This window comes from Peromyscus leucopus, chromosome X, assembly GCF_004664715.2.
Source record: "Peromyscus leucopus breed LL Stock chromosome X, UCI_PerLeu_2.1, whole genome shotgun sequence".
Lineage (NCBI taxonomy): Eukaryota > Metazoa > Chordata > Mammalia > Rodentia > Cricetidae > Peromyscus > Peromyscus leucopus.
Genome location: NC_051083.1, coordinates 47254773 through 47281142, shown reverse-complemented (window position 1 = coordinate 47281142; position 26370 = coordinate 47254773). Strand labels below are relative to the sequence as shown.

General features: G+C 42.8%; 1 protein-coding gene across 5 annotated transcripts in view; it reads left to right on the top strand.

Moving 5' to 3' along the window:
- Positions 1-12491: 12491 nt before the first annotated feature.
- The window catches only part of Gk (glycerol kinase), an 81992-nt gene continuing 68113 nt past the window's right edge, over positions 12492-26370 (top strand). For 3 of the 5 annotated variants that reach the window (XM_028857918.2, XM_028857920.2, XM_028857917.2), the window contains exon 1: positions 12492-12741. In XM_028857918.2, the coding sequence (XP_028713751.1) occupies positions 12664-12741 (78 nt within the window). In that variant the 5' untranslated portion in view covers positions 12492-12663. The remainder of the gene's footprint in view (positions 12742-26370) is intronic. The other 2 variants (XM_028857919.2, XM_028857921.2) reach the window with 2 other exon arrangements.

Here is a 26370-nt window from a genome sequence, read left to right as displayed (position 1 = left end):
TCTTTCTCTCTCTTTTGCTGTTCTTACCATGAAGTGTGCACCCTCAATCTCTCTCTCTCTCTCTCTCTCTCTCTCTCTCTCTCTCTCTCTCTTTCTTATCTTTCTCTTCATCTCTCTATTATAATAAACTCTCCACATGGATGCAGCATCTGGGTTGTGAATTACTGGCCACCGCCATGCCTGCATGGTGTACGTCTGCCTTGCATGCCAGCATGTTTCCCTGAACATGCAGGATACCCTCGGGGGTCCCCCCCCAGCACAAATTCATAACATCCTCCATCTCTGCTGACTCTTGTACTCTTTGCTTTTCTTCAGTGGGGTTCCCTGAGCTCTCAAGGGAGGGATTTAATGGAGATATACCATTCAGGGCTGAGTGTTCCAAGGTCTCTCACTCTTTTCGTAATGTCTGGCTATGGCTCTCTATATTCGTTCCCATCTGCTAGAGGAGGAAGCTTCTCTGATGATGCCTGAACAAGGTACTGATCTATGATATGAGTATAGCAGAATATCATTAGGAGGCATTTATCACTATTTTTTTTCTTTTTTAGACTAGTATTATTTGGTTTTGCCCTTGATCACTGGGCTCTCTAGTCTCTGGTTCTTGGTCACCCATGCAGTGATGAATATAGGTTCTAATTCATGGAGTGGGCCATAAGTTAAATCAATTATTTCTCGGTTATTCCCACAAGCTTTGTGCCACCATTGCGCTAGCATATATTGCAGGCAGCGCACCATTGTAGATCAAAGGGTTTGTGGCTGGCTTGGTGTTTAGGTTTTTCTTCTTATAGAATGCAGAGTACCTTCCTGTATCAAAGACTCTAGAACATAGGGGTGAAGGCTCCACGTATGTACCAGCTTGACATCTCCATGTTCGATGAGTTGTATAAGTGTTGTTTTCAGCAATGGAGCCTTGCTGTAAGTTTGTGGAGAACGACCTATAGTCTTGGTAACAGCCTGGGTTATTTGGGGATTCTCGTGGGGTTCCTTTGTTTGGCCAACAATTCAATGAGATATAACCCAGTCTTAGTATTGGAAGCTTCACTTGGTGACAAGAGATGGCCAGTTGGGGCTCTGAATCCCCCATATTTGGCAATTTCATTTAGAATGACTTCATATATGGATATATATATATATACATATATATATATAAGTTTCGACTGTATTAGGTTTCCATATTACAACTCAATTGCCCCTTAATTTTAGCTGACTTCCCCTGTACTCCCACCCATGATTCCCTCTCCTCTCCCCCTCCCCACTTGATCCCCCTGTTCCATCCCCCCCCATTCGTCAGTGATTATCTATTCTATTTCCCTTTCCTAAGGAAATCCCTCTGTTCCCTCTAGTCCAGTGGTTCTCAACTTTCCTAACTTTAATATAATTTCTCATGTTGTGGTTACCCTTATCTATAAAATTATTTCATTGCTACCTCATAATGTAACTTTGGTACTGTTATGAATTGTAATGTAAATATCTAATATGCAGGATATCGGATATGTGACCTTTGCAAAAAGGGTCTTTTGATCCCCAAAGGGTCACGACCCACTGTTCTAGTCCCTTACTCTGCACCTACCCTCTGTAGTTCTACAGATTGTAGGTGGAAGAACCAAAGATTCTTAATTCAAAGCATCAGATAGCCATGACAGAGTCTTTAAGGAACTCTCAAATTTCCCTCTGAAACATCACAAACCAGGCCTCTTTAATCTGCATTGCTTTCAACATTCTTAGCATTCATTTTCCCACAACAGCCCATTAAGCTCTGAACATTCAATAGTTTTTCACCCTAAAGTTCCAAAATCTTTCCACAATATTCCTCAAAACAAGACCAGATCTGCCACAGCAATATTCCATTCCTGATGCCAATTTCTGTCTTAGTTAGGGTTTCTTTTCCTCTGATAAAACATGACCCAAATCAACTTGCGGATGAAAGGGTTTACTTCAGCTCTGTGTTTCCAGGTAACAGTCCCTCGTAGAGGGAAGTCAAGGTAGGAACCTAGAGGCAGAAACTAAAATGGAGGCAATGGACAGATGCTGCTTATTGGCTTGTTCTTACAGCACCCAGAACCACCAGCCCCCAGTGAGCTGGGCCCTCCCGCATCAATCACCAATCAAGAAAACTCACCACAGGCTTGCCCACAGGCCAGTCTTGTGAAATCATCTTCTTAATTGAAATTCCCTCTTCTAAGATGACTCTAGCTTGTGTCAAGTTGACATAAAACTAGCCAGCACACCTAGAAAGTTCTTTTGCAGGAGATAAATGTACAGTAAGTACTTAATCTTTAGGGATAACTACCTACCCCTGGGATATGTTTAATAGTCTTTACCTACACTGTTTCATCATCACTGCCTTCTGTGAACTATTATTGAGATTTCAAAACTTTTCTGTTCAATGATACATTAATGGCTGCCAAGTTCTTCCTCAGACACTTCAGCTTGACACAAATCTTGCCACATTTCTCTTCAAGTAATCCATGCAGACCTCTTTCATTTTGTGTACATAATTTACATGCTGGTCAAGGTCACTTAGATACATCAAAGTCTGTCCTACTTCATAAAACTCCCACCCCACCAAGGAGCTTAGCAATGCCACTAAAGTTCATGCCAGTATTGAGGTTCCTGACAAATTAAGTTCTTCCTTAACTCTCTTGTGAACAGTTTTACCTGATGCTGTGCGATGGACTGAATGAGTTTACCCCTCCCCATGCCATATAATTGAGCATCTGAATATTTGGCCCTCAGTTTGTGGGAATGTTTGAGGAGGCTTAAGGGGTATGGCCTTATTGGCAAAGGTATGTCAATGGTGGTAGGCTTTGAGAATGTAAAACCTTACCTTTTCTGGAGTACCCTCTTTCTGTTTCATGCTTGCACTTCAAGATGTAAGCTCTCAGATGCTGTTCCAACTGCCATGCCTTCCCCCTGCTCCGCTATGACAGACTCATCTCTCTGGATCTGTAAACCCAAACAATCTCTTTCTTTTATAAGTTGCCTTGGTCATGGCATTGTATCAAGCAATTGAAAAGCAACTAATATAGCCTGCGAACTGGGCATCATACACAACACACTGCTTTCCTCATACCCAGTTCCTACAGTAGTGCCCTGTCCATCTTCTTTTGTCTTCCAGCCTCGGATATCCCTGGGGACCTCTATTGGTGATGACAAAGTACCTGTAATAGCTGGTGTGAGCTAGTTCATTAGGGAACTGACTGCCCTTTCACTGTTTCAGATTGTGCAGCCTTTGTTTCTAGGAAGGATAGGTGGTTATACTGCTCAGTTGGTTTATTTCTGAAGCACTCAGCTTGATCCTATTGTTCCCATAGCCCACAGCCTCATAAGCTAGGTGGGGAGAGGTGTTACGGAATATTTAACTATGCAAAGATGGGTTGCTTTTGTTTATGTTTCAGATATTTGTTTAACTATGTAAAGATGTGTTGCGTTTGTTTAACTACGTAAAGATGTGTTGTTCTTTTACCTTGCCTGCCTAATTGGTCTAAGAAAAAGCTGAATGTCCAATAGTGTGGGAGAGTAAGTAGGAAAAGGAATTTAGGCTCCAGGAAGAAGAAAGAAAAAGAATTATCAAGGAGACACCAGGGTTCAGACAGACACACACGGAGGAAACAGGAAAATAGGACGTAAAGAATAAAAGGTAAAAATCTCCAAGGCAAAATGTAGATGAATAGAAACAGGTTAAATTAAGTTAAAAGAACTAGTGGGACAAGGCTAAGCTAAGGCTGAACATTCATAATTAATAAATCTCTGTGTCATTATTTGGGATCTGGTTGGAAGCTCAAAGAAAATTCCAACTACAAAGAGGCTCCTTCATTGATTGTTTAAGGCTTGTCCCTAATTCCAGCAATTTCACTGCTGAATAATCTCTGATTACCATAGCCTCTCACACAGACCATTGTTAAGATCCCCATCAGCAAGGCCAGATCATGCACTTTCCTTTTCCCTGTATCAAAGGTTAGACCAGAGTGCTGTCTTCTGTTACTTCTATTTTGCTCTTTTCCTCTTTACATCCTCGGGCCTTTCATGAGTTCTAGGCCTTCCAGGGGCTCCCAGGAAAAGCTCTTTAGTATGGATCTGATTGGTGATTCTTTTACCTTTCCCCCAACCATGAGAAATAGCAAGCCAATACCTCCAGCTCCTCCTCTCTTTTATCCAATTCACCCACTATATTGGAAGCCAAAGCAAAGGATGCCAGATGAATGACTTTCTCATTGACTTTTCTCCCTTTCATTCACAAGCTCCTTCTGAGCAACTAACTAGGCCTCAGAAGGATTTCTTTTTACCCATAATATGGCCAAGCAACCTCTGTAGCCTCTTGTCAGTACTCATGATCTTGAAGTGCTACTTTCAAAGACTGTAATAACTGCTGTAAACATTCAACAGTTCTCAAATAATTTTCAGATTATGGCATATCCCACTCATTGAATAAACATGCCACTCCAGACCACTTAGAAGCTACCACTCTGAGATTGCCATTACAGATACTCCATCTTCAGGTGTTCCTACCTTAGTTACGTATCTCACGATACTCTCAGTTGTCCATGCCACTGCTGCTACTCACAAAGGGCATCCCGCTACATGACATATGAGGATGGACAGCCATGTCAAAATTCTCTCTGGGGATGCTTCACCCTTAGCTTCAATTGTCTGTCTCATTACCCATAACAGAAACAATGCCATTGCTCTCCCAAACTCATCTCTGGTTTTGCCACATCTTGTTGACTATGCCAAGTGTTGTGAGAATTCCTTCTCCAGGGAGACTTAAATACCTACCAAAAGGTTATTCCACAAAGTCCACCCTGGGGAACCACTGAATTTATTAGGCTTACTTACAGAGCATGAGTGAGAAGTTATGGACAGGAATTTAGGTGACCCTAAAGCAGCTGCAAAGGAAAGTCTGCTCCCAGCAATGTACAATGGCTTCCCTATGGTCGCAAAGATGGGAGTACCTTCTGTTAGCCTCCCCCCCCCCCCCGACAATAATACTCTAGTACCTCCCCCATACACTGAGACCATGTGCAATTAAGACAAAATTGCATCCAAATGGCTGGGAGAATTAGCTGGAATACCAAATGAACTTCCAATGACCCACCACAGTCCCCTCCCTCTCTGGGAGAATATCTACAGTCTACAGGCCTGTTCCTCATAGACTCTTGCAAGCATGTACAACTCATATGAAGACAGTAGATGTTTTTTTCTTAGAAGATAGTCCTGGACAACATTACACATAATAATAGGTTTTATTATGACATTTTCATATATGTACAAAATGTATTTCAAATATATTTAACCCCATCATCCTTTCTTGTCTCTACTTGTCTCATTACAACTGACCCTTTCTTCTTCCCAATTAGTCCCACTACATCCATGTTTTTTTTTTGGTGTGTGTGTCCCCCAATGAGGGGTTTCATTAGGGTTGTTTACAGGAGCATGGGAAAGAGTTTATTTAGAGAAGCATGTGCTTCTTACTAGTGGTAAATCATTGAAGACAATGTTTCTTCATCCCTCATCAACTATTTTGTACATGTATGTCCTCAGAGAACAGTTGGGTCCATGAATCCCTTCCCTAAAAACAAGTTTCCAAACTATAAATGCCTCAACAAGTACCAGTTACTATACTTCAAACATGTTTGGAAGATGAGAAATTCTTCTCTCTCTCTCTCTCTCTCTCTCTCTCTCTCTCTCTCTCTCTCTCTCTCTCCCTCCCTCCCCTCCTCTTTCTCTCAAACATACACAGTCAAACCAGACCTTATTATGTTGCATTGACTGGCCTACGCCTCACTATGAAAACTAAGCTACCTTGTCTAGAACTCATATATATATATATATATATATATATATATATATATATATATCCATTTGCCTCTCCCTTTCCAGTGCTAGGATTAAAGTTGCATGCCACCATGCCAGGATAGAAAAGAGGAAAATGTCTGCATGCTCATATTTGTACTTTTTCAAATGTTCTGTGATTTTAGTTATAAAAAAATTAATAATTAAATTGCATAGAGATGACTCTAAAATATTATACATGGACTGTTTCTCTATTGTTGCGTAAGAAGTGAGTGAGTCCAAAACTACATGGGGCATGCTGCTTAAATGGCTCAGCGTTTCAGACCAATGGCTGTGCAATCATGAGGTCTGGATTTCAGATTCCAGCACCCACATGACAGGTTGGCTGTCTCACAAATCTCTGTAACTACAGCCCCAAGGGCTCCAACATCCTCTTTTGACCTTCACAGACAAATATAAACATACCGTGCTCATATTAGTGCAAGTACATCCACAGATACATGCACACATGCATGAAGTAAACCTTTAAAAATACTAAGTGGCCAAAAAACAACAAACATTTATTACTTCTCATGATCTTCCAGACTAATTAGGCACAGCTGAATGGATTTTAAGTTCTATGTAGAATTGACCAAGGTCATACATTTAACTAGGTCACTCATCCAGTAGCATCAACAGCTGGGAACTTGCTGGGGTTATACTATCCAAGATTATTTTGACATCTCTAAACATTATGACTGTTAACCTGGGGTACCTTGGGTCTCTACATGGCATCTCATTTGTTGGCAGTATAGATTATCTTTCTCAGAGAATGGCAGATGAGTTCCTAGAGGGATGGGCTGACTTCTACATATGAGCTTTTCAAATCTCAATGTGTGTCTTGCTAATAGTCCATCACTTGTACAAGTCATATTGTCTAAGCAGAAGGTCAGCATGGGAGGGATCAACAAACGGACATCATTGCTAGAAAGCATGAGTCATTGGGAGCCACCTGTCTAGCGGTCTACCCAGTGCACATGCGTGCGTGCGTGCGTGCGTGCGTGCGTGCATGCGTGTGTGCGTGCATGTGTGCATGCATGAGAGAGAACTACATTCATTCATTCATTCATTCATTCATTAATCACTGATACAAACTCAGGCCCAAGGGATATAACAATGATCAGGGCAAAATCCCTGGCAACAAGTAACCTACCTGGTTACATTTTGAGGGGAAGAATAAAAGAGGCTATAGCTGTTAACTTGCCTCTCAGGACTTGAGTTGGGCCTCGATTGCTGAAGACAGCACACACTTAGGATATAGGACTCAGATGATTCCAGATAGATTTGACCTGAAAGCCTCTTTTCTGGACTCTAGCTTTCATTGTTCCAGAAAATACTATGTGTGGTGGTTAGAATAAGAATGGCCCTCATAGGCTCATATATTTGAATGCTTGCTCACCAGGGAGTAGAACTGTTTGAAAAGATTAGGAGGACTAGGAGGTGTGGCCTTTTTGGAGTAGGTGTGGCCTTGTTGGAGGAAGTGTGCCACTAGGGGTTGAGCTTTGAGGTTTCAAAAGCCCATGGTAGGCCCAGTTTCTCTCTCTCACTCTCTGTCTCTTTGTCTCTCTCTCTTCCGGCTTGTGGATCAGGTTACATAGCTCTTAGCTACTTTGCCAGCATGAACATGCCTGCCTGCGGCCATTCTCACACCATAATAATGGATGATAATGATAAGATAATGATAATGGACTAAGCCTCTGAAATTGTGAGCAATCCCCCATTTAAATGCTTTATTTTGTAAGAGTTGCCTTGGTCATGGTGTCTCTTCACAGCTATAGAACAGTGACTAAGACAGAAGTTGGTACTGGGAGTGGGACATTGCTGTGACAGGCCTGGCCATGCAGCTTATTAGCAGAATATGGAAGACTTTGGGACTTTGGACTAGAAAAGTGGTTGGATGCTTTAAGTGTGGCCTTAATGGGCCACCCTAGCAGGAGCATGGAAGACAATGCTGAGGGCAATTTGAACTGTGGGGCCCAGCTCAAGAAGTTTCAGAGGGGAAGAATATTAGCAAGTGGCCCTGATACTAGACTGTTCTTATGATAGTTTTGCAAAGAATGTGGCTGCTTTCTTCCCTTGTCCTAAAAATTTGCCAGAAGCTAAACTGAAGAGTTTTGCGTTAATGGAATTGGCTGGGACCTGAAGATTTTAGATGACAGCATATGTAGAATGTATAATCCTAAGGCCTATATAAGCTGGTAAAACTTTGTTTGAGGCTGGTTCCTTTTCTGCATTAGCCAGAACCAGTTACAAATTAGTATTAAAGAGACTTTCCTTTATTAATCTCACTAAGCGTGTGGGAATCATTAACTTTATCACAAGTTAGGCTTTCTATTGTGGTGATAAAAGTAACCCAAAAGTAACGTGGGGAGGAAAGGGTTTATGTGGCTTACACTTTCACATCACAGTCCATCATTAAAGGAAGTCAGTGCAGGATCCCGTAGGCATAAGCTGATTCAGAGGTTATGGAGAGGTGTTGCCTACTAGCTTACTGCCCATAGCTTGTGTAGCCTGCTTTCTTACAGAACCTAAGACCACCAGCCCAGGGATGGCACCATCCACAGTGAGCTATACCCTCCGACTTGTGTACAAGCCAATCTTATGGAGATATTTTCTCAAATACAATTCCCTCTCCCCAGATAGGTTGAGGTTTTTGTCAAGTTGACAAAACACAAGCAGGATACTGTTATAGTCTCACCCTGTTATGATTACAGCACTGGGAAGTGATATACAATTTTTAGTAGTCAGATTCTTTTGTACTGGATATTAAACCAACTCTCCCTACCCCACATGATAGGGAAGCACTTTACTTCTGAGGTACATTCCTATCACTCTTTTTATTTTTTATTTTGAAACAGGGTCTCACAGAATTGCCCAGCATGGTCTTGAACCCACTCATTAGCCTAAGCAGTTATTAACCTTATGATTGTTCTTTCTTTAGCCTCCCAAGTATCTGGCACTGCAGGTGCACCACATGGCTAACATGCATATGAATAGAGTCTCTAAATTGCAGAGAGGCAAGACTAAAACTCAAGTATGTTTAAATTCCTTATCTGTTTCTACATCTGGTACCATATTACACAAACACTTCACAGATCTGCTCGTCACCCCAATTCCATAAAATGATATGCCTGTGCTTTCCATTATAAACATTTCTAACACTAACTTTCCATGTTATGCTTTTATTAGCTACATCTATCTATATACATCATTAAAATAGAGGAAGGATTAAGAAAATGTTATCTTTCTAAATTGATTAGGTGGAAAATTAAGTAAAACTTTTTTTTTTTTTTTAAAGGACAGTGTCTCACGCTGTAGCCAGGCTTGCTTCTAATTCTTGGCAATCTTCCTGTCTCAGCCTCCTGAGAGCTGGGCTTCTAGGTGTAAGCCAGCCACCACATCTAACTAATAACTGCTAGTTCTTAGGCAAACATGAGAAGATCAAGGAGTGTTACTAGAATATTCTCTAGGGAAATAGGTTTTCTGTTTATTCAAGATCTGCTTAAGTTAACAAAGAACAGGAAAAACCAGAGAAGTAATAAGTGAAACAATGAAAGATTCTCCATCAGGGGTTAACATTAGTTTCCTGCTCTACCAGTCAAAAATCATGACAGCAAGGGCCAGATACAGGCATACACCTGTAACCCCAATACACTGGGCAAGTGGAGGTTGAAGGGTCTGCCCCATTCTCTTCAGTAATATAGAAATGTAGAGGCTGGGCTGGGTTACCTGAGACTCCGGTGAAAGAAAAAGAAAGGGAGAGAGGGAGAAAGGAAAGGAAAAGGAGAATTATCTCAGTGAGCTTTAGATGGCTCAGATTCCTTAAACTATTTGTATGAAGAACATCCATCCTAGCCTTCACATCTGGATTGCTTTGGGAAAAGCAGACTTGACAATAAAACTACATGAATTTGGCCTTTCCTGCCTAGCTGTACTGCTTGTACAGTGCTTTCAGAGACATTATTACGTCAGTTAAGTCTCAGTAACTCGATCACGTCACTCTCGGTGACATTTTCCCTATTTTACAAGAGAGCAAAAGGAAGCCATAAGTGATTCGAGGTCACAAATATTAAATGTTGAACGGCAGAGGCACTGCTTTGCCTGAGATCTGTGCTAGTGATGGGGAGAATGATCAAGGAGGACCAGCATATACGATCTTCTGTTCTATCCATTCAATTCTGATTCTCTCCTTTCGGATTCTCTTCAGCTTCCATTCATTTAGGCTGTTGTGAAGGACACTAGGTTTGATGTCAGAATGAAATTCTAGTCTTGGATGTCAGAATGACATTCTAGTCTTGGAGGCTGGCTATTCTCAAATATATCTATTGTCTGTGCTCTCTGGTCTCTGGGACTCAGCTGACCTAGTGTTACTTCCAACATTTTCATACTGTCTCATTTGACAATATAAAAATGGAAGCACAATACCTATTATTCAGTTTCATAGAAATTCAGAATTTTTGGACTGCAGCTGAAGCTTGAAGGGATGGAGAAAGGGGAAGTAAAACAGAATAATTCTTCTTTTTCTTCCCTTCCTTTTTAGACAAGGTCTTATATAGACCAGTTTGGTGTTAATTCCCTTGTAGCTGAGGATGACCTTGAATTCCTGATCATCTGCTTCTACCTACCATGTGCTGGAATTCCAGGCATGTCAGCCTGACCAGATAAAAGGGAGAAAAATCAATCTGTGAAAGTTTAGGATAAATATTTAGGTTATGGAATTAAGATAGGCTGGGCTAGACTCTCCCATTTAGGACCCTTTTCTGGTCTCTTAGAGGACATTTGAGATATGAAAAATTCAAATAATATTTTGACTTTTCACTCTGTTTTGGTGAAAGCAATGAAGTTGTGAGATATATATACTGCTGTAAGAACCACAGGAAAAATAAATTGAAGGCTTTTCATGTACCTCTAGTTCCATTTAGTTTGAAATGACTGAATTCCGATCCCTACTGTGCTGCTGAACAAATAATTTGCTGTCCTGTTGGAATCTGAGCCACAACTGTGCTAAAGTTCAGACGTGGTCAGGATTTTTTTTTTAATGGTTCAACATAGTAAGTTCGGTGGCTTTGTTTTTTTTACTGACTTCTAGAACTAAGGAAATCCTTTCCCATATAATTTATTGAATTAATTAATGCCTATCACAGGTTCGACAGAGGCTGGCCTACTTTCCTCATCTGGAACACCAGGCTCTGATGTCTGGGTAGAGTATAGGAAATTGTGCTTTAATAGCAAATGTAGTAAAACTATATTAACACACATATAAAAAGTATATAAACAAATATGGATGAGTGAGGTGGAAGAGAGTAAAGTAAATTAGTGAAAATAGAAGGGATGTTGCAAAATAGTGTGACATTCGGAAAAGGGATGGAAAGAGATTGGGAATAGTATCAGTTTTGAAAATGATAAATAGCATGGTGGCTCACAAAATAATTTCTATGGTCCCCCTCCCCCTTTTTCGTAAGGTATCACGTAACCTAGCCTGGTCTTGATTTTGCTAGTTAAGGATGGCCTCAAACTCCTTTCTGATCCTCCTCCTACCTCCTAAGTGGGTTATATGGGCTTGCATTAAACCGCCTAGCTCGATTTAGTGACTTTTTTTCTATCAGGTTGTTTAAAAAATGGTATGCTATAGAGTGAAATACATAGAATGCATAGCATAGACGTGCTTTTAGAAAATACTTAAAATATACATGACTATATAGCATATAATTATTAAACATAAAATATGTGCAAGTGCAATGAGGAGCCCACAAACACCAGCCCCAGGTTGTTTTGAAAACTATTTCTCACTGTGTGTCTAGACCAAAGTTTGAAAAGCCTCTAGAACACAGGGCTCCAAAAGATCTGGACAAGGTAAATTCAAGGTCAAGTGAGAATCCCATTTCGCTCCCAACGTAGTCCATGGAGGTTAATAAAAGAGAGCGGAAATGGCGTGTAGGGGAGGGCATATTCGAGTGGAGCCAAACGAAAAAAAGCAAGGGCGCTTCAGGGCCAGGAGATGCCAGCGGCTTTTTTCTTGGTTGGTCAAATTGAGCTACCTGGAGACAATAATTTGAAATGTTTTCCTTACATAATAAACCGAAATAACTCGCGCGTTTCTTGTCCCTAGCCTACAAAGGTGAGGGATTCGCGTGGCTCCTGCGGCTGATCGCACCCCGGATCAATCCCAGTAGAAGAGTTTATTTATTATTATTATTAACCGGGGCTGAGCGCACGGGGCGTGGGAAGCGCGGGAAAGAAAAGACGGGGTCGTCCAGCGGGCGACTCAGGTCGCGCTCGGCACAGCCTACGGGAGAGGGAACAGGCGGTTCCGCACTTTGGGTGCCTTCTGCCGGCACAAGCCTCCGGGCCGGCTCTGCGGGGAGTGTTCTGGGCTTGCTCCGGGCCAATAGACAACGACCGCCTCCGCCCTCGGCTCAGCCTTAGCCTGGCTAAAAGCAGCCGCGGCTCCGCCCCCAACCATGTGACCCACCGCGCGGGCCCCCGCCCCCGCCGTAAAGCAGACCCCGCCCCTTTGACGTCTGACTGTCCTCAGACTGGCACGCCGCGGGGGCCTCTGTCCGTGGTTGCTCATTGGCCGTCCGGGAAGACAGCGCCCCCTTTGCCGCGCCCCCGAAGCCTCGGGGAATGCGGGCCGGGGCGGGGCCTGAGCCGGAGGGGCGGGGCGACACGGCCCGGCGCGGGTAAAGGGGCTGCCGAGGAGCCGCGCGAGCCTTCAGCAGAAGCGCGCTGCTTCACCCTCGGCTCTCCCTACTCCGCCCTCCGCGCCCTCCACAGTCACCCGGGAGACCGGTTGTCTTAAGCTCTCCGACCTGAAGCTGAGTGATTTCCATGGCAGCCGCGAAGAAAGCAGTTTTGGGGCCATTGGTGGGAGCAGTGGACCAGGGTACCAGCTCAACACGTTTCTTGGTGAGCCCGGGGTGACATCTCCTAGCCCCTGAACCGGGACGCTAGCTGGAGGAGGAAAGGCGGGGTGTTGCGTTCTCAGTCCGCGCCTCTTGCTTTCCTGGGCCCTCGGCTGCTGGGGCGAGGAAGGGAGGCCAAAAAGGGGACCTACCATGCTGGGGTTGCCCAGTCCTGGCCTGGGGGGATCTTGGCCTCCCAAGACCCCCCGCAGCGGAGTTGAACAGTCTCAGCCTAGATAGTGGAGCCAGGTCACATACCAGTGGGGAGATTCTTTCCCCAAAGAGAGCGAGTACTCTCCGAGCATCCACACTGAGCGAGCGAGGTGCAGCAGGGGACAGGTGGTCACACTGACACTGCAGCGGTCTTCCCCAGGAGCATTTGGCCTGCTAGGGCAGGACGTCCTTGGATGGAGGGAAAGCTGTGTCACGGCTGTGGTAACCCAACAGAGCGTCCTTTGGAGCAGTAGAACGAATAAAGTGTTAGCGTGATGATGCATTGTCATCCTCTCCCACAGAGGATAGACTACTGAGGGGGTGGCAGAGCAAATTAGGAAACAGACACATTACAGTTATTTTGCTGTAATCTCTTTCATTTCTAGAGCTTAACATTTCAATTCGGATACTTTGCCCATTACCAACAAATATTGTCCACTCCACTTGACAGTCTAATGTGACAGGGCAATTCTGTTCGTTTAGTATGCATGGCTAGAATTTTACCATAAAGAGGCACTGTTTAAATATCTCTCTGCTGATTAGTTTTGCAGTTAGGAAGTTTAGCTTTTTTCTTTTTTCTTTCTGTTTTGTTTTTGAGATGGGGTCTGCCTCTGTAGCCCAGAAAAGCCTGGAACTCAGGATCCTCCTGCCTCAGCCTGGCTAGTGCTGGGATTACAGCCACTAGCCAGGCTAGTGAGCCACTGCTCCCTCACAGCTAGGAAACTTGCTCTTGAAGTGATCTAGCACTCGGTTCAGTGAGATCATTTAAAAGTAATTTAAGTAAATAGAGCGTTGGTAAAAGCCCATGCTTCAGTGGACATTTGACTAACCTGGAAAGTTGATGTAAATATTTAGTGATTTATTACCTCCTTTATTTCTTTATCAAACATAATTTTTCTCAATTATTTATTTACTTTGTGCCCTTAAGGGTTGATGTCCTTGCCTGTAGCACAGTAGCAGGCACTCAACCACTGAGCTACACCCTCAGCTGCTCTTCCTGTAATATATATGTATATAATATTATTATACATTATATTATATATTATACTATATGTGTGTGTATGTATTATGTGTATTATACGTATGATATGTGTATTTTGTTCAGTTGGCACTTGGCTAAAAACTGTTGTGTTGTGATCATGAGAAGTCTTTTTTCTAAATTGAGAAACTTTCAGTCCACTTTAAATTTAAATCTTACTTACTGACTTAACCCTGATTTGAGCTACCCAACCACTGTTTCACATCTGCATTTTTAAAATCTTATGATCACATAAGGTAGGTTTCATTTTGTTTTATATTCATATAAACGTTCATATAATCCTGAATCACAAATAAGAAAGTCTTCATAGTGTGATCATGATCTATCCCTGGTGCGTGAGCTGGCTTTCTGCACTTTACTACCTATGGTTGGACACCTTGCTCACCCCTGCTAAATTGGGGAGGGGCTTGGTCCTGCCTCAGTGGAATGTATCAGGCTTAGCTGTCACCCCATGGGAGAACTTACCCTGTTGGAGGAGGAGAGGAGGGGTGGGGGAAGGGAGACAGGGTGGGGGGTGGGAGGAGGTAGGAGAGGGGCACCATTAAAACATGTGGACTGAATAACTAGGTTGATTTTTGTTTGTTTCTTTGTTTTTTGAGACAGGGTTTCTCTGTAGCTTTGAAGCCTTTTCTGGAACTTGCTCTGTAGCCCAGGCTGGCCTTGAACTCACAGAGATCCTCTTGCCTCTGCCTCCAGAGTGCTGGGATTAAAGGCGTGCACCTCCACCACCCAGTCAATTTTTTAAAATGCATTTATTTTATGCGTGTGGGTATTTTGTCTACATGTATGTCTATGAGCCATGTGTGTGCATAATGCCTGAGGAGGCCAGAAGAGGGGGTCGGATCTCCTGGAACTTGAGTTAGATACAGTTGTGAGCCACCATGTGAGTGTTGGCAATCAAGTGAAGATCCTTTGAAGAGCAGCAAGTGCTCTCAGCTGCTAAGCCATCTCGCCATGAGCTGATTATTTTGAGGTAGTATCTTGTTATGTAGCTCAGGCTGTTCATAAACTATGTAGCACAGGGTGGTCTGAATTTTACAGTCATTCTGTCTCAGCCTCATAAGTACTGTGATTAGGAGCACAAGCCACCAGAATCAGCCATGTGGGTTGAATTTTAAAGCCACATTTGGGAATTGTCACCCTAAGGGTTGGAGAGGATGCACAGTGGATAAAGGTGCTCGTTGCCAAACCAATGATCTGATCTTGATCCCTGGGGCCTACGTGGTGGGATGAGAGTAACTAACAAATCTTCCATTTATTGTCATCAAAGCTGGGGCTTTTGAATCTGTGGCGAGACATTCTTGCTTTTTTTCTTGTCTTTCCAGGTCTTAAGCGGTAATAATTACTAACTCAGAGTATTGGGGGAAACCAAACCAAGTATGATAATTGTTTGCAAGTTTGTGTAGCCTTTGCCCTATATGAATGTGAGTAAAGTGTTTTACAACTTTAGAGGTTTCCTTCTTAGGAGCCAGCCTGAATGAGCTTGCCTGTAGTCCAAGCAGGTTTTTTTTTTTTTTGGTTTTTCGAGACAGGTGTGCGCCATCACCGCCTGGCCAAGCAGTCTTTTTTTTTTTTAACGCACTGCAGGTTAAATGGTGGTTTATGGTCCTTCATGTTTTGTTGATAAAGAAGGAATTTACCAAGTTCTTAATGCTATAATCATTTGTTAGTTTGTAACATGAACAATATTAAGTTTCAGAAGCTGGGCATGGCGGTATATGCCTGTAATCAACACACCTGGTAGATGCAGAAGGATGAGAAGTTCACATCACCTTCCACTAGGTCAGCCTAGACTGTAAGAGACTTATCTAAAACAACAGCAACAACAAAAACCCTGCCGGGCGGTGGTAGTACACACCTTTAATTCCGGCACAGGGTGGTGGGGGGGTGGGGTGGGAGTGGGGTTTGAGGCAGGTGGATCTCTGAGTTGAGGCTAGCCTGGTCTACAGTGAGTTAGTTCCAGGACAGCCAGGGCTACACAGACCTGTCTTGAGGGGAAAAAAAAAAAAAACATAAAAACAAGCTGGGTCATGGTGTCGCACTCCTTTAATCCCAGCACTCAGGAGGCAGAGCCAGGCAGATCTCTGTGAGTTCGAGGCCAGCCTGGTCTACAAAGCGAGTTGCAGGAAAGGCACAAAGCTAAACAGAGAAACCCTGTTTTGAAAAAACAAACAAAAAAAAAACCATAAAAACAAACAAAATTGTGTTTCAAACTGGGAATATTGTTCATTGGTAGAGCACCTGCCTAGAATATGTAAGGCCCTAGGGAGATACCTGGTGCTGTAGACAATGTTTGGTTGCAGTTATTGGGCCCTCTATGAGCACAATAATAATGTTCAATTTCAGAAGATTCCTCCCTACTGGGAAAAAGATATATAAAAGTTAATTAAAAGTCAAATGTGGTAGTTTATACTTTTTTATTTTTATTTTGTTTTAGATTTATTTGTGTGTGTGTGTGTGTGTGTGTGTGTGTGTGTGTGTGTGTGTGTGAGAGAGAGAGAGAGAGAGAGAGAGAGAGAGAGAGAGAAGAGAGAGAGAGAGAGATGTATGTGTGTCCCTTTGGAGGACAATGGGACCCCTAGAGCTGGAATTCCAGGATTTGCGCTGCATGACACAGGAGCTCGAAACTGGAAGTCAGGTCTTCTGGAAGAAGCCCTAAGCCATCTCTCCAGTCCTGGTGGTGCGTACTTGTAATCCTAGTGCTTAGAAAGTTAAGGTAGGAGGATTGCCGAGAGTTCCCTGCGATACTCAGTTCTAAGTCAACTTGAGCTACATAGTGAGACCATGTCTTAGGAAACAAAAATAAATAAATGATAAATGACTAAAAATAAATGCTGATCAATAACATTGTCTGTTCCTTAAGAAACAACTGCGAAATAATGCCAAAGTGGGTAATTTGGAAAACGTGGGAATGGTTTAGCAAGATAGTGTTTTCTTTGGCTATAAAATTTCCTGGAGAATGCAGATAGTTGAATTGCTGAATAAGCGCTTCACTCATAAGGCGATTCCCAGGAGTTGTTCCTATATTACTCTTCCATGTTGTAATGATGACTCAAAGCTAATATAATGGCCTACCTTCTCAGGTAAGAGTACAGTGGGGAGGAACTGTTATAGATAGGAAGCTCACAAGTTAAAGACATTTACACAATCTAATTAGTCTTCATTTAATTTGCATATTTAAGTTATTGGAGGCCAGTATCCTCTTTAGCTTTCTTCTTCCCTTTTTTATTAGTAAAAGCTTTATTTCTGCTCTTTCATCCAATGTGAATTCCTCTTCCTCTGTGCCCTATATGTTTCTTATGGTTCTATTCGACCTGTAAATAGTAGTACAGTAGCCATCCATCTCTTTAGTTTCCCGCAAGCCCTTAATCATAGCTTCTCTCTTCCATCAAAGCTTACTGATTTATTTTTGTGGTGCTCAGGATCAAATGCAGGGTCTGACACGTTACCAAGCAAGCGCTAAACTACGGAGTCCCCCATCCCACCCCTGTATAGCTCTTTCTATACTACCATCAATAGCTCTTATCCCCTTGACCCTTGTTTGTATTATGTACCTGTTATATTGAAGGAAGAGGCCTCCTTAAAAGCCCTGTTCATTCCTGTATTCCTTAAAATTTTTTAGTCATCAGTGTAGCAAATAAGCTTGTGTTTTGTTGACACAGAGAGAGCAATCAATCTATTAAATAGAAATAGTTTTTGTTCTTTGATTTTTTTTTTAATGAAATAGTTTCACAAAAGCCAGATTGGTTTTGAACTCACTGTATGATAGGAATGACCTTGAATTCCTGTTCCTTCTCTCTTCACTTCCTTAATAATTGCTATCACAGGTAACCAATAGCATGTCTGGCTATTACATAGATTTTTATTCTCTTTTAATAGGTCAACTGACTTTTAATTCTGGTATTCTTTCCTTAACTTGCCAGAAAAATATATAAACTTTCTCTGCCTCTGTCTCTGTCTCTCTCTGTTTTGAGACAAAGATCATGTCTCACTTTGTAGCGCAAAGTGAATCCAAACTTGCAGCAATCCTCCTGCCTTTGGGTCTGGATGGCTGGACTACAGATGAGCCACCACACCAAGCAAACAACAGAACACAACAAAACAAAAAACCCCATTCAGATTGGATTAATTTCTTTTGACTTTAGTAGTAGACCTTCCATTTTATTTCTATTATTTTTTAACATGTATGGGTGTTTTGCTTGCATGCATGTACCACATGCGTGCATGCAGTGTCCAAGGAAGCCACAAGAGGTTTTTGGATCCCCTGCAACCAGAGTTACAGATGGTTGTAATCCACTATATGGGTGTCAGGACTTGAACCTGGGTCCTCTAGAAGAGCAACAAGTGCTCTGAATCACTGAGCCTTCTCTCTAGCCCATAGACCTTTCATTTCAGATCTAAAAAATGTTCTTACATTTTATCCATTTATTCACTGTGTGTTTGTATGTGTGCACATGTACATACACTCAGTATGGCATTTGTGTGGAAGCCAGAGGACTACTTGTGAGAGTCACTTTTTGTTTGTTTGTTTGTTTATTTATTTATTTATTTTGAGACGAGCTTTTCTATATAGCCATGGCTGTCCTGGAACTCTCTCCGTAGACCAGATCGGCCTCAGATTCAGAGGTTCTTCTGCCTCTGCCTCCATAGTTCTAGGATTAAAAGTGCCCCACCACCACCTGGCTTGAGAATCACTTCTTTGTTTCCACCTTGGAGATCTGGCGGGGTTCAACTCAGGTCATCAGGTTTGATAGCACACACCTTTACGCACCAAGCCAATCCTCCCAGCCCCATGCTTATTTCTTCACCAATTGTCAAAGAGTTCAATTTTGGGATCCTGTGCAAATGTTTTGTACTAGAGGAAAATCCCCAACTTGTCTGATAGGCAAGTGAACCTGTGTTGGCACACAGGTTGCAGAGTAGGAAGGAACTTCTTGGAAAGAGAATTAGTGTAACAGGTTTTAAGGAGGGGCAATTTCTTCGTGAGAGAAAAGTTTCAGCTTAAGCAGTCAACTTCCTTCTCTACTTTGGTAACTTAATTTTTTCCCATTAAGTCAAATGTTTACCAAAAGGTTTGGTTTGGAGAATGTTGTGACTTCCAATATGTCAAGGACAGAGTTGAGAACTTGCCTAGCCTCATTCGATTTGGTAAGATCTAGATAGTATTCAGGGAAGCACCTTTCCCTGGGTGATGAGACTGTGCTGAGGATTTGAGGATTGGGCCCAAGGTCACATAATAACTGGTAGAACAAGAATTCAAGTCCAAGTTCTTGTACTCTGAGGCAGATTATACGAACCAGTGCCTGGAGAATGGTGAAGAGGGGAGAGATTCAGGAAGGCCCTAGCCAGTCAAGTGTCACTTCTGATTATAGGATTATAGCCATGCATGAATGACTGTCCACCAAGAAAAACATAGTCTTACAAATTGGCTTCACAAGGTATGAATAAATCCTGCTTTGACTAAGTACTCAGGTTATGATCATTTTGTGTGACTCAGGTTCAGTGGGTCCTGGGCGGGGCTCAGGTGTGTCACCATGGATAATGGTTGTGTAATCACTTTCCTCCAACAGCCAGTGTATATGAAGAATGAAAAGAATTGTGGGTCTATGCTTACTTTGGCAAGAAACTTTGCCTTGGCCCTAGTTGTCTCGTTATACTTAGAGATGTCAGAAAGCTTATGGATAGATCTCTCTCTCTCTCTCTCTCTCTCTCTCTCTCTCTCTCTCTCTCTCTCTCTCCTCTCTCTCTCTCTCCTCTCTCCCTCTCTCCCTCTCTCCCTCTCTCCCTCTCTCCCCCTTCCTTTTTTTTCCTTCTCATTCAACACATCTGTTTTCGTTTTTTTTTTTTTTGGAGACACTCTTACCACTGGAGCCCAAGCAGGCCTGGAGCTCACTATATAGCCTAGGCTGGCCTCAAACCTAACACTCTCTTTCTTCCTGCTTCACCTTCTTCCGTACTGAGCTTACTGGAATGAACCACCATGCCCAGCTTTTACTCTCTTTCTTCCTGCTTCACCTTCTTCCGTACTGAGCTTACTGGAATGAACCACCATGCGCAGCTTTTAAGAGCTTTCGATTTTGACCGTGAAGGACTTGGCCATATCTTCGTTTCGTCCCTAATGGCTTGCAATAGTTATTTACTATCCATGAGCAAGTGCGTGAATCAAATGAGCATCCGGGGACTGAGATGTGTTGACTGAATGAGAACTTGGGAAATTTCAAATTTGACCACTAGCTGTTTTAGATGTCTGCCTATGTGCTGAAATATTTTTTTTGGTGCTGGGGGCCAAACTCGGGGCCTTGTAAATGTTACATAGGAGCTACAGTACTGAGCTATGTGCTTTGCTTTACGAATTTGTTGCTGCTGTTTCAGATGACCTTAGGTATCCCAGGCTGGTCTCAAATGTGGTATGTAGCCAAGGATGACTCCTGATCTACCTGTCTCCACTTCCCAAGTGCTGGGATTGCAGATGTGTACCACCACATGTAGCCTACAGTTTCATTCTGTTTTTATTACACACACACACACACACACACACACACACACACACACACACACACGCATGCACACATGCAGACACACATAGACACACACACACACACACACGCATGCACACATGCAGACACACATAGACACACACACACACACAAACACACACGCGGGGTGGGGGGGTGGGGGGGCGGTGTACCCGTAGGAGTGTGCATTCTCTCAATTTCACCAATGGGTCTTGAAGACTGAACTCAGGTAGGCCTGGCAGCAAGGATAGTTACACTTGAGCCATGGTGCCAGCACAATTTCACTTATAAAAGACTTTATTTTTATTTTATTTTACATGTATGAATGCTTTGCCTGTGTTGTAAGTCTGTGTGCCACATGTATGCCTGATGCCCACAGAGGCCAGAAGAGGGCATTGGATCCCCTGGAACTGCAGTTACAGAAAGTTTTTGCATTGTGGGTGCTGGGACTCAAACTCCGTTCGTTTAGAAGAACAAGTGCTCTCAACCACTGAGCCATTTCTCCAGCCCCTGTTTTTCTTTTTAAGACTTTGTTTTACTTTTGTATGCATATATCTGTATATATGTGTCTGTGTAGGTGTGTGTTCACGTGTGTGCTGATGCCTATAGAGGCCAGAAGAAGGTGTCAGATCACTTGGGAATACTGGGATCTCAACTCAGGTTCTCATGGTTGGGTACTAAGTAGTCTTAGCTACTGAGGCATCTAGGCTCCAGTTTCATTCAAAATGTTTTAAAATTACATTGTATTTGGTGGGGGTGTGTCTCTGTGTATGTGAAGGTCAGAGTTGGTTGCTAAAGTTGGTTCTTTCCTTCCCCTATGTGAATCCCAGGATTTGAACTCAGGTCCTCTGGCTTGGCAGCAAATGTCTGCCTGTACCTGATGACCCTTCTCACCGGCCCCTACAATTCCAGTTTTAGGAAATGGTGTAATGGTGCATGGCTGTAATCTTCTTGTGATACCAAGGCCACTCACAGAGATCTGCCTGCCTCTGCCTCCCGAGTGCTGGGATTAAAGGTGTGTGCCACCACCGCCTGGCTCTATTTTGATTTTGACACAGGGTTTTATGTGCAGGGTGACCTCAAACTGGCCATGTAGTTGAGGATGATCTTGAGCTGCTAATCCCCCTGCCTCCAAACCCAAATACTGGGATTGTAGATATGTGCTACCACACCCAGCCTACATTCCTGAATAATGTCTTATCACATAGTAAATTTTAGTGTACCATAAAATAGTAGGCTGCTGGAAGGGTTGTGTGGGCAGGAAGATGAATGTGCATGTTTATGATGGTATGGCTAAATTAGTCATAGGCTGACAGAAGCAAACCTGCAGGGCACTTAGGAAAGAGAGCATGGAATCTTTCTATGACGCTTCACAAGTCAGGGGACGTGTCCACCAGTATGTTTCAGCAGACTAGTGTAAAAGGTTTAAAATAACAATTTTCATTCTGCAGTTCGCATTATCTCTGAAATTGAGTAGTCATTTAGTTGTAGAGGTGGAATAGAGGTCTGGGGACTTTTAAAAAAGTGTTTGTGAGAGTTCAAGGTCTCACATAGCCCAAACCTTTGAATTTGCTACACAGCCAAGACTGGCTTTGAACTCCAGATCCTCCTGCCACTGCCTCCCAAGTGTTCGGATTGCAAGTGTGTGCCGCATTGCTCAGCTCCGCTCTTGTGACATCTAATTCTGCTTCTAGCAGGTAATGCAGTAAGCAGGGTAAAGGTAGGAGGAGGAGTAACACATATGTTGGAAACGGCAACTGGATCTGTGCTGTAGCTGCTCTCTGCCAAATGCTTTTCTACGTTACTTAGCCTTAGACTTACTCTGTAGCTGCAGATAACCCCAAAGTTCTGATTCTCCTAGCCTGAATCTAGTGTTTACAGGTATGTACTACCATTCCTGCTTTATTCCATGTGGGGCATTGAATATGGGGCTTTATTTATGCATTCTTAGCAAACATTCTACCACCCAAGCTATATCACCAGACTACATATTAGCTTTACTTTTTTCCTTGCTCTCTTTTTCTTTTACTTTTACTTTAAAAAATTTTATGAATGGGTGTATGGCCTGCATGTATGAATGCATACTTGGTGCCCAAGGAGGCCAAAAGATGGCATCAGATTCCCTGAAATTGGAGTTGGAGAGGATTATGAGCTACCATGTGGGTGCTGGAAATCAAACTCTGGTCTTGTGAAAGAGCAGCCTGTGCTCTTAACCACTGAACCATCTCTCCAGCCCCATATCTGTATTATTTCAATACTGAAAATATAAATCAGGACCCAGGCAAATAAATGATTTACTACTGAGTTATGTCTATAGCCTCCCCAGAACAAATCTGGAATTGAGATATGATGTCTAGAGGTAAATGATTTATTTGTTTGTTGTCATTTTGGGACAGGATCTCATTTAACCCAGGGTGGCCTTAAACATAATATGTAGCCAAGAATGACCTTGAACTCCTGTTCCTCCCGCCTCTACTTCCCAAATTCTGAGATGGTAGATATAAGCAACCACATCTGACTGTTTTATTTCATTTCATTTTTGGTCTTTATGTATTTTATTTATTTGTTTATTGAGACAGAGTCTCATTGTCCCAGGCTGGCTTGGAACTCAGTATATAATCCAGGCTGGACTCAAATTCACAAGACTCATGCTTTAGCCTTCTAAGAGCTGGGGTTACAGATAGGATCCTCTATGTCTGGCTCCAGGTTATTTTTATTCAGACTTTTGTTTTTTTTTTTAAAAAAACAAAACAAAACAGAGTTTCTCACTGTATATCGAACCTTAGGTTGGCCTAAAATTCTCATACTCAGTATGCTGGGATTACAGTCATGCACCACCATGACCAGTTATTCACAGATGGAAAATTCACGAGGCTCAGAAAAAATGAAAGTCAAACAGCTGATGTGGGCAGGGTGGAGGCTCAACCTCCCCATGCTTTGTGTGCCTCCAGGTCCTATGCTTTTTTTGCTTCTGAATTATGCCAAACATGAAGTTCTTGTCTGCTTCTCTGGCCCACAGGAAGTTTTGAGAACAGATACTTCTTGAAACGGATGATCTGAAATAGGAACGACTGGGTGCTGGGCATCCTTACTCTGAGCCAGGGCAACACCTCAAGCGAGCATTGTCCAAACTGAAGCCTGCAACCTGGCTCCATTTTTCCTGTCCTGCAGCTGTTGCACTGCCCCGCTTTGTCCTGTAAACACTGTCTCCACATGCTAGCCTGCCACAAGTTGTGTCCTTTCGGAATGCTTCCCCTTTTCCTGTTGCAGCCTCATACTTAGATTTCAAGTCTCTCAGTCCCAACTGCCGCTGCTTCCCTGAAGGAACCCTCCATGTGGCATACTTATTCTTACTATAGGTACAATAGAGTGGCTTTCCTGGACCAAGCCTTGTCTCCGTCTGCTTCTACCATAGCAGTAGAGAGCATTATGTACTCTCGCCCACCTGTACACCCCACTCACATGCATTTCCTGCATCATGTGGCCACATTTCTGTTTAACCAGTTTAGAGGTTAACACTTCTGGGAGCCCTTACCTGACTCCCACACGTCTGGATGAGATGTGTCTTTTACTCTTCATAGCCCTAGCAGGTCTATGTGAGAAGATTTCTCTGTATCACTGCCATGGGATAGATGGTGAAAAATAAATAATTGTTAGTATGATGTCAAAGTAGGAAAGGACTGTGTCTTAAGGTTATTATTGCTGTGATTAAATACCTGATTAAAGCAACTTAGAGAGGAAAGGGTTTATTCAGTTTATGCTTCCACATCACATCTCATAATCAAAGGAAGTCAGGACAGGAACTCAATTGGGGCAGGAACCAGGAGGCAGGAGCTTATGCAGCGGCTATGGAGGAGTGCTGCTTACTAGCTTGCTCCTCATGGCCTGCTCAGCCTGCTTTATTTTCTTTTTTGTGTTTTTTTAAAGATTTATGTATTTATGTATTTATTTATCTATGTATTTATTTATTTATCATGTATACAGTATTCTGCCTGCATGTGTCCCTGCAGGCCAGAAGAGGGCACCAGATCTCATTACAAATGGTTGTGAGCCACCATGTGGTTGCTGGGAATTGAACTCAGGACCTCTGGAAGAGCAGTCAGTGCTCTTAACCCCTGAGCCATCTCTCCAGCCCCTGCTTTCTTACAGAACCCAGAACTGCCAGCCCAGGGATGGCCCCACCCACAATGGGATGGCCCTTCCCCATCAATCACTAATTAAGAAAATACCCTACAGGCTTGCCTATAGCCGATCTTATGGAGGCATTTTCTCAATTGAGGTTCCCTACCCCCTGATCACTCTGACTTGTGTCAAGCTGACATAAAACTAGCCAGCATACACTGAATTGGTATTGAGAAATCTGATCCTTAGCCATTTCTCAGTATTATCTAGTCTGGCTCCTCACCTGGTAAATATGAGTATAGTGTTATTGGAGCCACAGGTTCCGGTTGGTAATGTCTTTTGGTTTTTTATCTTAAAACTGTTGTTTATTTTTTGAAGAATTTGAAGGTGGGAGCTGAAGTCCAAATATGATCTGCAGGTAGGATCTAGTCTGCAGGCTCAGCCGGAGGCTTTTGTCTTTCCTTCCCAGCTTCTGAAACGTTCTAGAGAAGTAATAGCACTGTTTGAAAATGCTGGGCCACAGGATCTCTAGCATGTCTTCTTACTCCCATAACCTCATTGTGCTTTGGTTTTGTTTGTTTTTCTGAGACAGGGTCTCCTGGAGCCCAGGCTGGCCTCACACTTATGATCTTGCCTCATCCTTTCAAGTGCTGGTATTACAGATGGCAGGCTTGACAGTGGCTTCTGAAGTCCTCTTGGGAAAAAAAACTGTAACAACCAAGTAGAGTTACTGGTAATGTGTTATTATGTGCAGTTAGTTACCTTCCACCATAGAATTCCTTAAGACTGTTCACGTGACCCTTGATATATATAAACAATAATGTACTGTAGACTTCCTAGCCTTATGTGACTATTGACTATTTTTATTTTTTTCCTTATTATTTTCCTCCCTTCCCTGGATTTGAGACAGGATCTTACTCTGTACTCCATGTTGGTCTGGAACTCACTATGTGGTTGATGTGGTTTCGGCTGTCCTCAAATTTATGCTAATCTCCTGCTTCAGCCCTGTGAGTGCTGAAATTATGACCATGCTGGGCTTGAAAAAGAAAGTGTCTCTTCTTCATTCGTTTTTTGCATGTGTGTGGTGTGTACGTTGCATGAATGTGAGCGTATGGGTGCATGTGTCCATGTATGCACATGCAGAGACAGGAAGAATACAGCATGTGTCTTGCTCTTCTGCTTTTCACTGTATTCCTTTAAGACAGAGTCAGTGATAGGGAATCTTGTCATTCTGGCTGGGTTGGCCAGCCAGTGAGCCCCAGGGATATACTTGTCTTCAGCACCAGTGCTGAGGTTATAGGCACATGGAGTCATGCTTGGCTTTTAATAATGAGTGCTGGTTTTTCTAATTCAGCTTCTCATATTTACACACACATCATGCAAGTCCTGGCACACACCTAGCCATCTCCCCAGCTATTTTCTCTACTATCTTTTCGAAAGATGATTTTATTGAGCTGTCTTCCTAGTCTCCACCAATCTGTAGAAAGAAAGGCTCTTACATTATAGTCTAGACTGGCCTGGAACTTACCATGTAGCTAAGACTAGCTTCAAACTTGAGAGTCGTCTTCCTGTCTTAACCTTCCTAGTCCTGGGATTACAGGTATACATCACCATACCTAGCTCCTAATCTACCATTTCTGTTTGTTTGTTTGTTTCTTATTTACTTTGAAACAGGATCACATTAGGTATCTCTAGCTGGCCTAGTACTCACTATGTAGACCAGCTGTTCCCAAACTCAAAGAGG